The sequence below is a fragment of the Thunnus thynnus genome, chromosome 11 (genome assembly GCF_963924715.1).
Source record: "Thunnus thynnus chromosome 11, fThuThy2.1, whole genome shotgun sequence".
NCBI classification, from domain to species: domain Eukaryota; kingdom Metazoa; phylum Chordata; class Actinopteri; order Scombriformes; family Scombridae; genus Thunnus; species Thunnus thynnus.
The window spans coordinates 24,851,059-24,863,429 of record NC_089527.1 but is presented as its reverse complement, the minus strand read 5'-3'; the positions used below and the strand labels follow the sequence as shown (position 1 = coordinate 24,863,429).

At 38.6% G+C, this 12,371-nt stretch overlaps 1 protein-coding gene across 4 annotated transcripts in view; it reads left to right on the top strand.

Annotated features, from left to right (window-relative positions):
• nalcn (sodium leak channel, non-selective) overlaps positions 1 to 12,371 on the top strand; it is a 79,989-nt gene that overhangs the window by 3,141 nt on the left and 64,477 nt on the right. Inside the window, exons 2-8 of one of the 4 annotated variants that reach the window (XM_067604057.1) lie at positions 57 to 174; positions 378 to 439; positions 1,160 to 1,300; positions 1,403 to 1,585; positions 3,734 to 3,817; positions 3,941 to 4,080; positions 4,198 to 4,326. In XM_067604057.1, coding sequence (XP_067460158.1) covers positions 398 to 439; positions 1,160 to 1,300; positions 1,403 to 1,585; positions 3,734 to 3,817; positions 3,941 to 4,080; positions 4,198 to 4,326 — 719 coding nt within the window. In that variant the 5' untranslated portion in view covers positions 57 to 174; positions 378 to 397. The remainder of the gene's footprint in view (positions 1 to 56; positions 175 to 377; positions 440 to 1,159; positions 1,301 to 1,402; positions 1,586 to 3,733; positions 3,818 to 3,940; positions 4,081 to 4,197; positions 4,327 to 12,371) is intronic. The other 3 variants (XM_067604058.1, XM_067604059.1, XM_067604056.1) reach the window with 3 other exon arrangements.

The window sequence follows — 12,371 nt, the reverse complement described above, 5'->3', positions numbered from 1 at the left end:
TGTACTCGTGAATGTGCCCTCTCACTCCTCTTTACTGCTCTTATGACTGCTACCAGCCGCAGGACCTCCAGGCCTTTAGGACTTTCTCCTTTTTACATCTCTAGTCTCTCTCTCTGGTTGGTCTCTCCACCCCTCTGTGACCTGGGGATGAACGCACCAATGAGGAGCCTCACAGTGAGTCCCCTGGTCCTCCTCCACCCCATCTTCTTCTTTCACAACACCTCAGTCACTCACTCACTCACAGAGTGTGTCGCATATATGCCTTGATGTCAGACGTGGTGGGCATTCCTGTCTCTATGAGCGTACTGTAGATGTGGGTAGTGTACTGTACACCATATAAGCCATGATGTTGACTAACTGTTGTGTGTTATTTACAGGGTATGCCTGATCGCATGTTATGTGCAGTGCTGGAGCAATTTCAGCTTTACTTTTCCCTTTGGTATGTGCGCTTTGTCTCCATTCAGAGTCATTTCTTCTTGTGTTCTTATGTTGAAACGGCCTGTACACTTTTCTTTTCCAGCATACACACATGCACACAAACACACACACAAACATGGACATGCACAGGTAACACCGACTCGCACTTCCTCACATTGTACTGTAGGTTGTACAGCTTAATCTGCTGGCGCCTTGGTGTTCAATATGATGAAGACCATGTATGATTTTGTCAAATGGTAAGTTACTGGAGCTGTTCCAATGTGAATACACTCGTCCTGTGTTCCATGTGTGCTACGTTGTGTATCACGGTGGCCATTCAACAATGCAACACGTTGAATTTTAAAGAACACACCCCTTTTCTTTTCTGGCAATTCAAGTCAGGGTGGTTTACTTTGCAGAAAACACATCACAGTATACTTAAGATTAATGCTATATGTTAGATCCAGAAGCCACTATTGATGCACAATTTAATCTATAACACATCAGAAATAAATGGAAAAGTCATTTTACAGTCTATTCACGTATTGGTACACCTAAGTGTTGTACCATTATTTATTATTTGAGAAGTCTACTGATATTTTTAATGTCAGTTACTGTTAATGTGGCCATGGAGTTACAAAAAGTGGTAGTACCACTGCCCAGACTTGGATGCAGCCAGGGTGTTCTCCTGTTGCTCATTTAGCTTTGGTCACTGTGTGGTCTGCCTCCCTCTCTCTGTCAGATCCACTCTCTGTATAGCACGGCAAGCCCCAGCATGCTGAAGAGGAAACAGAGCTCACGGGTCGAGGCCCAGCCCATGACCGACTTTGGGCCAGATGAGACCCTCGCAGACAGCGCTGACATCTTCTGGATCAACAAACCAGTGAGTGTCCTGCTCTGTCATCTCTATGTCTGTATTTCTCTTGTAAATAGTTTATTTAAAATATAGCAAAATATTATGGAACCTGTTCTCGTTCTTCTCCAGTGGGTGCACACTCTGCTGCGAGCCTGTGCTATCATCAGTGTCATCTCTGTGTGTATGAACACCCCCAAGACATTTGAGCATTACCCTCCGCTGCAGTATGTCACATTCACACTGGACACGCTGCTCATGTTTCTCTACACCGCCGAGATGATCGCCAAGATGCACATCAGAGGAATCATCAAGGTAGCGACTAACAAAGTCCTCGTTCATTTTTGACAGAATTGTCACATGAAGCACATTACAAAAATCAAGTTACAACATGATTAAAAAAAAAGATTCTCGTTATTTGCCAATGTTCCATGCTGTCACAAACAACATCTTTCTAACTTAATTCTTTCATTTCAGCATGTAGTATTTTCTGTGTTACAGTTTTATGTTTTATTTTGTGTGTTATTTTTCTTCCCACCTTTGTGTTTGTGTGTTAGGAGGATATCTCAAAAAGTCAAGAATTAATTTGAATCAAACCTCGCGTAAGGGTTATGGGGCATAGCACTGATTAGCTTTTTTTATTTCACTTTTCGTGCCAAAAGGGCACTAACTAATTAACTCACAGAAAACCATCAAAGATGAAATGCCCGTCGGCCTAAAACCTAAAATTAAGTAAGTGGAAGATTGGCAAGCCCTAACAGCCACTGAACAAATAAAAGACCTGATTGACAACATGTTGTTGCCATAATCAGCTAAAATGCTTAGAATTGGCTTTAATACCATACTAAGCATACCATGTTCAGTTTCAGCTACAGTCATTAAAAATCACCTCTCCTGAAGTGATTGTGTTGTAGTGGTCAATGGAAGAAACTAATAACTATTGCAAAAACATGTGTTCTACATGTGGATCTTGTATTGACTAGCTTATGCATCTTGACTTGTCAAAACATGGTCTTTTTTGAAATACAGAGTACTGGAAAAATCATTATTTCTGTTGTAACTTCACTGGTTAATGAGTCAGATCTTTCTCCCAAACAAGTGATTGAGTGGTTTAGAAAACAAAAAAGATAATTCAACATAGTGATTTTTTTCTTCAAATTTGACCAAAGGAGTCTCATCGAGTACATTTCATTTTCTTTTGTCTGTCCATCATCTCAGTCGATAATAGTCAGAAGTGTGGCCTTTTTGTGCTGCCTCGGATTTTAATCACCCTTCAAATTCAAACCCACCAGTTGCATTGAGCTGTAAATTCAGATGAATCAACACAATTCATATCCAAGGTAGACAGATAATGTCTATAGAAGCAGACAGCTGGCTGATGAAAGGCCCATAATTACTGCCATAAAAAGTGTGGACAGCTTAATTGGTAAATCAAGGATAACAAGCAGGGATGCACTGGAGGACACAGAATTAGAATCACCAGTGCAAGAAAACAGCATCAAAACTGAAACATTTCTTCTTTTTTTTAATCCTTCTTTTAGTTCTTGAAAGCAGATAAAACCAGTCTTTGTCTGTAAAATGGAAAGGTATTTTTCTGTTCATCTTCCTTGGATGTGATGTATGAATGACACATAAATGATGTTTCATACATTTTAACGTCTAGGTTTCTAAGTTTAAAGTAATTTCTATTTTAACATCTGCCAAAGTGGTTTCAGTAAGGTTATTGATTGGCACTTGGAAGTTGTATTTTGTAGCTACAGTAGTTGTTGAAAGTGCGTGCACTTAACAAATGATCCACATAGTGTGGCAAAGTAATTGCATGCTTTTGTTCTTGTCACTGTGTCATCAAACATGGTTCTTATCTGTAGAGTGTTTCAGAACACACCCTCCCATTTGCAGCCTTTCTTCCTGTGGAAGACTGACCCCTTAAGAGCTTCTTACAGACTCTCTCACTCTGTAAGTGGTAATTAAGTATGCCCATTTTTGCTGGCCCCATGACATTTCGGTTTGTTCACACTTCAGGGGCTTAATCATTTTTTGTCTTATCGTGTTGAAAACAGAGTTGTTTGAATATTGCGGTGAGTCTGTCAACATGGGCACAGTCATTTCCGATGTTTGTTGTTTTCCTTGAAAATTGCTACACTATTACTTTTTCACACAAAGGCTTCCTCTCACAAAAAAAGCTTTCTCTGTCTGAAGATGATGGTTGGCAATTGTTGATATGGACAATTTTCAGAATTATAAGACTAGCATTATAAATGCCTTTTAAACATCACAGGATGCTTATTAGTTGGTGGAATACATCAGCTTTCTTTAACAAAATGGCTGTGAATAATGATGATGTTTATGTTCAGTATAGTTTATTTACTCATTCATGTTCACAGTTCTTGCTCTTGTTCTATTTTATAATTCCTTTCCCTTTTTTTCCCTTTTTGTCTCACTCTTATCTCCCTCTCTGCACAGGGTGATAACTCCTATGTGAAGGATCGCTGGTGTATGTTTGATGGATTCATGGTGTTTTTCATCTGGGTGTCCCTGGTGCTGCAGGTATATTGCAACATTCAAGTTTTTCTGCAATTACAGTATATCGCCATTGTTTTCCTGAAAGTGTACAGACTGAAGACATTGAAGTAGCTGTTATTTACTCCTTAACTATTCACTTTGTTTTAGGTGTTTGAAATAGCAGAGCTTGTGGATCAGATGTCTCCGTGGGGAATGTTAAGAATCCCCCGAGCACTCATTATGATCCGGGCCTTCAGGATCTACTTCCGCTTCGAGCTTCCTCGCTCCCGCATCACCAATATTCTGAAGTATAATACTGTAGTAATTGAGCATTTCCCTAAAAAGGGTTTCCATAATTAATGGATGATTGTGCATATACAAATTTAACAATCAGATATGTCTTCCTTCACTCTTCTTCTTTGCAGGCGATCTGGGGAACAGATCTGGAGTGTTTCTATCTTTCTGCTGTTCTTTCTACTGCTTTATGGAATTCTGGGTGTTCAAATGTTCGGAACGTTCAACCATCACTGTGTGACTAATGATACACAGAAAGGGTAAAAACTCATTTATTTGCAACTATAACAGCACATGACTTTTTTGTTGTTTCCACAGATCACCATCTCTGTTCAAATAACCGTTTTACCGTACTGTTATACTGTCATTGTTGTAGTGAATGTCTGTAATGGAGGTCCTCAGGGAAGTGACACATTTTATGTTTACTATAGCAATAACAAAGGTTAGTATGAAATAGTTTTAAGAAGCTAGAGGACATACATCTTTGTTATTATAGTATATCTGACTAGGGACTATGCTGAGTGTACATCTAAACTGACATGAATGAACATGCATCTTGCCAGACATATTATCTGTGCATTACAGGCTATTAAAGCCAATCTTATGTAATTCACCAGCAAGTACATTTGGTCTAAACATAAATAGCCTATGAATACAGCTACTGAATAATAAGGAATATACTGTAGGCTTCCTGATCAGTCTTAATGAGTTTTCCAGCAGGCTGTGAGCTCACAAGTTTATATTACTTGTGAGTTTAGCAATTTGGTTAGGAAAGGTGTCGAGGCTTTGTTTTTCAGTCTGCCTGTGTGAAGCTAAGCACAGCACAGTCTACACTACAAAATCTGAAATAAAAAACCCAAATACATAGATGGGTAAATAATTCAGTAGATTGGGACTTAAATACAATCAACTGTTTACTGCTTTGGGGATTTCTGTCTCAATTTTTTCTTATTTTTGTATTGTGTGTGTCTTATTTTTTCTTCATCTCTATAAACAGATATCTGCATATGAATGCAGAATCTGTAGGCAATGGAGCAAGATTTTGGTACTGGAAGCGTTCTGATTTCCTTTTGTAGTCCGTTTGTAGTCTGAGTTGTATTGATCAATCATGTTTGAGTGGGCTTTGGTTGTATGCAGGTAAACAGTCTGTGTGGAGAGCAAAAGAGGTGGAATGCATTGGCCAAAATGCAATCTTGGAACTCAGCAGCTATTGTCTGGCAATTATTTATCTTTTTATTAGCTTTTAAAAAAAAAAAGATCTACATTCAAATGCATATATCTGTTTATAGAGATTAGCCAAAATGTTGTCTGGACCGTCTCAAGTGGCTAATTGGTCTGCAAACAATGACTGGTGTATGGAAGAGAAAGTCTTGGCCTGGATATCCATTATCAGGATATCTGCGGGCTACACTGGAAGCCCTGAAATATTTGCCGTTGCCCCCAGAGGCTAAATTGTGTCAGACAGATAGCTGATGGGTTCTGAGATTGATTTTTTTTCTTAGCTTGCAAACATTTTTTTCTCAGGCTTTTATTGGACTCATCTGTGACACTAAGTTAACAGTTGCACTGGTTAACATGCAGTGAATTACACTGTATATTATTTGACAGATGAAATCCATTCTGTAGCAAAACATGATACAGCCAGATCCATTTAATGACGAATAAGTGTACTGGTGTGTTGTTTATAGCAGTTATAGTGCTCACCTTCAAATTCCAGTCAAAGATTGAGCGTTAACAAAGGTAGAGCTTCTGTTCCATTGTCCTTTCTACAAAATAACTGTTATGAGAATAACTTATGCAATATTTTTGTAAACATTGATGATAAGAGATGTGGTGAGCGGTTGAATATCCAATGCCAAACTAACTTCACTTTGGTGCTTGACCCTACCTTAACAGCTGTTAAGGAGAATGCATCTTTGTCCTTCATTAAGAACAACAAGCTTCCCCTATGCAATACCATGCTTGTACATTTAAAATGAAAGGTTGGTGGTAGAGCTGATGTTATTTTAACTTCACTGCAGAACTTGTCTGACAGTGGTACCAGCACCCTGTACAGTAAATTGGTCATACATCCCTAGTTAACAGTGACTGTCTGACCTGCCAGTATTTACCCATGTGGAGAAAAGTTAAAAATGTTGTTCTGTTTACTTCCCGCATTGTGACATCCTGCTTTAGTTAATTACCACAAAGAAGACCAGTGATGGGTCTGCCTGACAGTCGTTGACTGTCACCTGCTGAGCTGAGTCTGACAGATTCTGGCAGGATCTCATTTCATCAACAAGAACAACACAGTGTGACCATCTAGCCTCACACATTAAATTGGCTTTTTTATGTGGTGCAGCACTTCTGCAAATATTTTTTTTCTTACCATAAAGGTAATATTTCTGAGATTTTATGTAATAAAAATGTAATTATATATTACAATCTAGGGAAGACATTTTGGTTACCAGTATTGAGAGGACTGGCCAGCTCTGCAATAACTCATGGTTTCCTGGTTTCTCTATTCTGCCATTAGAAGTGCTCTGCCACCCAGCTGGTGCTGTGTTTTTCTTTGTGCACTGTGGTGCTTTTAATGTTGAAGCCATCTATTGCCACATTTGTCATTTTTAAAATCACTCTGAAGCCTTCCACACAAAGAAACTGTTGTTTTCTTCTATGAGCATCTGACTGTGTGCATCTTTTGTAAAGTTGTATTTTGAGCATTTTGAAAGAGACATCAAACCTTCACAGTTGTAAGGGTTGCTTTTCCTCCTGCACAAACTTTATCATGTAACAATATGTTCTCAAGAAAGTATTTTAGAGCATAGTAGTGGGATGCAATGGGTGTTGGATTCAATAGTTAGTTTATCATGGGAACAGCCATTTAAATTGCTGTTTCACACATTGCAGAAAACTTGATGGATGAAGATAAATTTTGTGAGTTCATTCTGATTAATTGATTGAGTGTGCAAATGGCTTTTCATTGATCCACCTGATGCACTATAGCATTGAAGCGTTTGGTTCAGTAAAATCAGTGAGACATTCATCTGAAATGTACCTTGCTCCAGCTATATCTGGATCTGACATGGAAAAATCGCTATTGCTGATTTGTTTATGCTGCAGAATGTTTAAAGTGGGTGTAACTGAAGATGAGATCCAGCTTGATGAAAGACATAATGGATATACACGTGGAAAATGCCTCTTGTATAAAAAGGTGAATAAAGACTTCTTTTGTCTAAAGGAGGATGTGCACAGGCATGTGCACATCCTCATCGGAGCTCAAGCAAAAAACTCAATTTCTTTCCAGTTTTATATGACATTGCCGTTGCACAGGCTAAACAGATTGTGAACCTAAATTCCTCTGCTATCCATGGAAATGATGTATAGTCTAAACCGTCCTGTCTAGTGGTGTGTGGTGGTCTGGCTCCAGCTGGGACACTCTCTGATCTGGTTTCTCTTGAAACAACTGTTGTGTGGCTTCCTTCTGCTTCTGTAGGCTGTACTCCCCATCCTACAGCAGGTGTAGTGAACAGCTTCTTGGTTAGAGCAGCAGCAGAGCATTAGACACTGCCCTGTTCAACTCCTTTGACTGCAGATCACTGGACCCTGGTTTGGAACAGAAGTAATGACAGACGCTTATCTCAACACTTTTGAAGTGCATATGTTCAGGATTGTATTGGCTGATCCTCTTTTCTCTATGTTGATTTACTGCCCACCCAGCCCAAATGATGGCTTTCTAACTGATTTTGCCAAATTTTTATCTTCTGTGGTTGTTAAACTTGAGTTATGATTATTGGTGATTTCAAAATACATGTTGATGATGTATCAGATACGTTTGCTGCTGAGCTTTTGAGCACAACTCAGTCTTTGAATTTAACACAACATATACTAGGACCAACACACAATCATGGTCGTATTCTTGATTTCAGTTTTACTTTTGGTCTGAACCTTAATGCTCTATGCATTGAGAACATATTTGTGTCTGACCATAAGTGTATTATTTTTGATGCTGTATTTAATGCTGACATCCATTCTATCAAGTGCACAACTGGTTCTCGCACTCTATCTTTGTAGACGTTAGTAAGGATTTGACCTTCGCTGTCCTGACCGACTTAGTCTGCTCCTTTAACAAACTCTCTTTGTCAACCTTTGATTTGGTCACTCCTTTTGAAAACAAATTGATTTGTACTGTCAACTCATCCCTTTGGATGACCAATAACATAAGTTATCTAGAAAGAGAGTGCAGAAAGGTAGAGCGTAGGTGGAAAAGCACTAAGCTGGAGGTTTACTTTACTTATATGAAGGAACTACTGTCATCTTTTAATCAAAAGGTGAAAGAGGCAAGAACTGCCTATTTCTCCAACCTGATTCACTGTAATAAGAAAAATCCTAGAGCTTTGTTCAGCACAGTTGATAGATTGGTGAACCCTGCCCCTCCCCCTACTCTTTTCAAATGATGACTGTGAAATGTTTTTTATCATCCTTTGTAGATAAGGTCACTGACATAAGGTCTTCAATATTGCCTGTCTGTACCTCTGGGGTTGACTGTCTAGCTCATGTTTCTCTATTGAGTCAGTTTAGCCCAATTTCTTAGGAAGAACTCACAGCCACTGTCTCCCAAATACATCCCTTCTTTAGTCCTCTTGACATTGTTCCAACCTCTCTTCTTAAAGATGTTTTTGACTCCTTAGGCCCAATCATACTCTCTATTGTGAATAGCTCCCTTAGCTCTGGCTATGTGCCTGATTGCTTTAAACATGCTATTATTCAGCCACAAAAATCAAACCTTGACCCATCACTTCCAAATAACTATAGACCTATATCCAAACTTCCTTTCATTTCTCCTTTCTTTGAGAAAGTAGTTTGTAAGCAACACCTACATACCTTGGTCAACAATGATATCTTTAATAAGTTCTAGTCTGGTTTTCGTCTGAGGCACAGTACTGAAACTGCTCCTTGTAGGGTTTCAAATGACATCCTAATGCATGCTGATGCTGGGGAATGTTCAGTTCTGTTGCTGCTTGACCTGAGTTCAGCCTTTGACACTATTGACCACTCTATTTCAGCAATATGTGGGTATAACTGGCACTGCCCTTGACTGGTTTGCTTCCTATTTGTCAGACAGAAGTTTTTCTGTGGCTATTGATGATTATGTCTCCTCATCTGCTCTTTTGACCTGTGGTGTGCTCTAGGGTTCAAACATTGGTCCTATTCTGTTCATCCTGTACATGCTTCCCCTTGGTTTCTTAATTAGTCAGTTTATTTTTTTCATTGTTATTCAGGCGATACACAGCTGTACCTCTCTTTCAAACCGAATGACCTTCGTCAGCTCTCTACCTTGCAAGACTGCTTAACTGCTATCACAGACTGGATGTCATATAACTCCAGCTTAATGGACAAAACAGAAATCCTTCCTATAGGTCCTGAAAGCATTTTATGATAAAATACAGCAGTGTATTGGTCCTTTAGCAGCAAACGTTAAGCGAGTCTCAAAGAACCTAGGAGTCTTCTTTGACCAACACATGAATTTTGAGTTGCATGTAAAGAAAGTGGCCCAATCCTGTTTCTGTCAAGTAAGAAACATTGCCAAAATCAAATCTGTATTATCCTTTCAAGATCTGGGAAAAATCATTCATGTTTTTGTCTCCTCCCTTCTTGATTGCTACAATGCACTGTTCACCACCCTGAGTCGCTCCTCTTTGTCTCGGCTCCAGCTGGTCCAAAATGCGGCAGCTAGACTTTTAACTAAGAGACGATGTAGGTCACACATTACACAAGTGTTGACCACTCTACATTGGTTCGACTGCAGAATTGAATTTAAAATCACCTATAAAACACTTCACGGGCTGGCTCCACTTTACATTTCTGAATTATTGTATCCCCTGACTACAGTGGGATCACCAAGATCCCTCAGGTCTTCTGACCAAGGCCTTCTGGCTGTCCCGGAATCTAGGCTAAAAACGAAGGGTGACCAAGCTTTTGCAGTTGTAGCTCCCACTCTCTGAAACTGTCTTCCCTTAGCTATAAAAACAGTGAGTCAGTGGATATTTTTAAAAACTCATTTGTTTCGTAAGCACTTTGTTTTGTAATGTATATTTGCCTTCTGTGCAGTTTTAATGCCTTTATATTATTATTCTCTGGTTTTATTTTTATTTTTCTTCAATGTTTTTATTGTACAGCACCATGTAACTCTTGTTTTGAAAGGTGCTTTATAAATAAAATGTACTTACTTACTTACACTCTTAGAGTAATACAACCACTCTGTAGTTTAGCTATTGTTTTTCCAAGACAGTAATTCATCAGGTACATACACAGCGTATTTACTATTACTGTTTCTTGTTTATTACTAACTGTTTGATCAATAATGCATCACTGCAAACTGCAGTGCAAATCCAAACCTGTTTCTGATTGGTATACGATAATAGAAATTTACATACATTCACTTTGAACATATCTCATAGTAAACACTTCATTGTGTTTTAAACACCATGACAGCTTCATAGTTTAACATTCAATTTAATTTGTTTTGAGTTAATATGTGCATCTCATTCTCATAATTATCTCCTTACTGCTGCCTCTCTGTAGGCATTTCTCAATCTGCGTTCTTGTGTACTTGTGAAATGTCATCAGTCGCTGTCAAAGTACTATTCCATTTTCAAAGTCCACTCCACATCCAGCCAAGTACAGTCCAAATGCCCCGATGTGTACTTGCTCTTCCTGTTTTATCGAGGTTACATGTGGGAGCTGACTTGTGTGGGCTTGGGACAGCCAAGTTAAAAGCTGTTGTAATATTCATTGTAGGACTGTTAATATGTCACTTTATTAAGTTGTAATATTCTTTCATGCGAGAAAGTAACCATTCAGATTTCCAATATATGGTCAGTTTATCCAAATAATGCCTATTTGGAAATTGCTCTGATGTTTTTGTAATGATAATTTTCTCTACTGTCTCAGAATTGTCCCAGACACCGTATCTTTGTGTCCCAGGTGCTATTTTTATTGTCCTCGAGACAACAGGACATCCTTAATTTCAAGTGCTGTGTGCAGTGTGTGCACGTGTTGTTGTACAAATACAATATGTATTTAAACACATCCGTGAGGGTTCCTTTGTGTTCATCATTCAGTTGAGGGTGATGATAATATGATACAGAGAATAGGAATGCTTGTGGAGACAAAAAATGGGGGAAGTGACCATCATGGTTAAAGCCCCTGCAGCAAGAGCTAACATTAATTATAATAATTAAAATTTCCTACGTTGTCCAGCCATTGTATTAAGCTCATTCAGCTCAGCAGCTGCCCATCTATCTCCGTGTACTGATTTGTGCCTAAGCACCCTAGGGACACTGCATATATTGACCATTAGTTGCAGGAAAGAAAGCACAGGATATTTTCACATTTATAGTTCTGATGTCCCTCTGTAACATCAATCCAAAAGTGGCGTGGCAGCTGTGTATCTAATTTGTTTGCTGCTGTGCTCCTTTTCCTAAATCCCTCATATGCTTCTAATGGGGTATTTTAAAAATATGTCACAAAAGGACTGATGTGTCTATTCTCTATCTGTCCAAATGCCCTTGACACAAAGTCAAAGCTCTCTAGCTTTTCACACACAAGGGATTTGATGGAAATTGGGGAAAATAGCAGGGGAGACATTTTCTGATATGGGTATTAGATGAAAATGGTTTTGGATTTGTGAACAAAGTAGGGTCTCCTTTTCTGGATGTCAGGATTTCTGCAATTGACCTCATCACTATTTGACCCCATGGCATGAATATCATGCATGCATTTGTGCAGTATAAATTAGATATACTTAACTGGAGGACGACATTTGTGTTTTGTAGATTTCTTTAAAGCTACATTGTGAGGGTTATATGATAGTATTGTGTGTGCATGTGTGAAGTTATTAGATATTCTGAACCAATTAATAAAATAGCAATTTTACACAAAGGGTGTAAGATGCTTACTCCAATTATATTCATGAGTCATATATGAAAAATGTCATGAAAATGAGAAAAATGAAAAAATCTGATATTTTGATGGAAAGGAATAGGAGCACTTTAGAAAAGAGTATTGATACTGTAGCGTGTTTTGTCATGTGCTCAACAGAATAGCAATGCTTGTGTTTCTGTAGCGTGTGTGACAAGAGATAGTTGTTGAGATGGGCAGAGGTTGTTGACAGGACCTCACATGTCCAATCATGCAAAGCTTCACAAATTAATTTTGGTTGAATCGAATTGCAGACTCTGATCATTAATAATATCTTATCACAGAACTGTTTGGTTTTTCATTTGACTCACAAAATGATTAATATCATGGTATTAGTGGACAT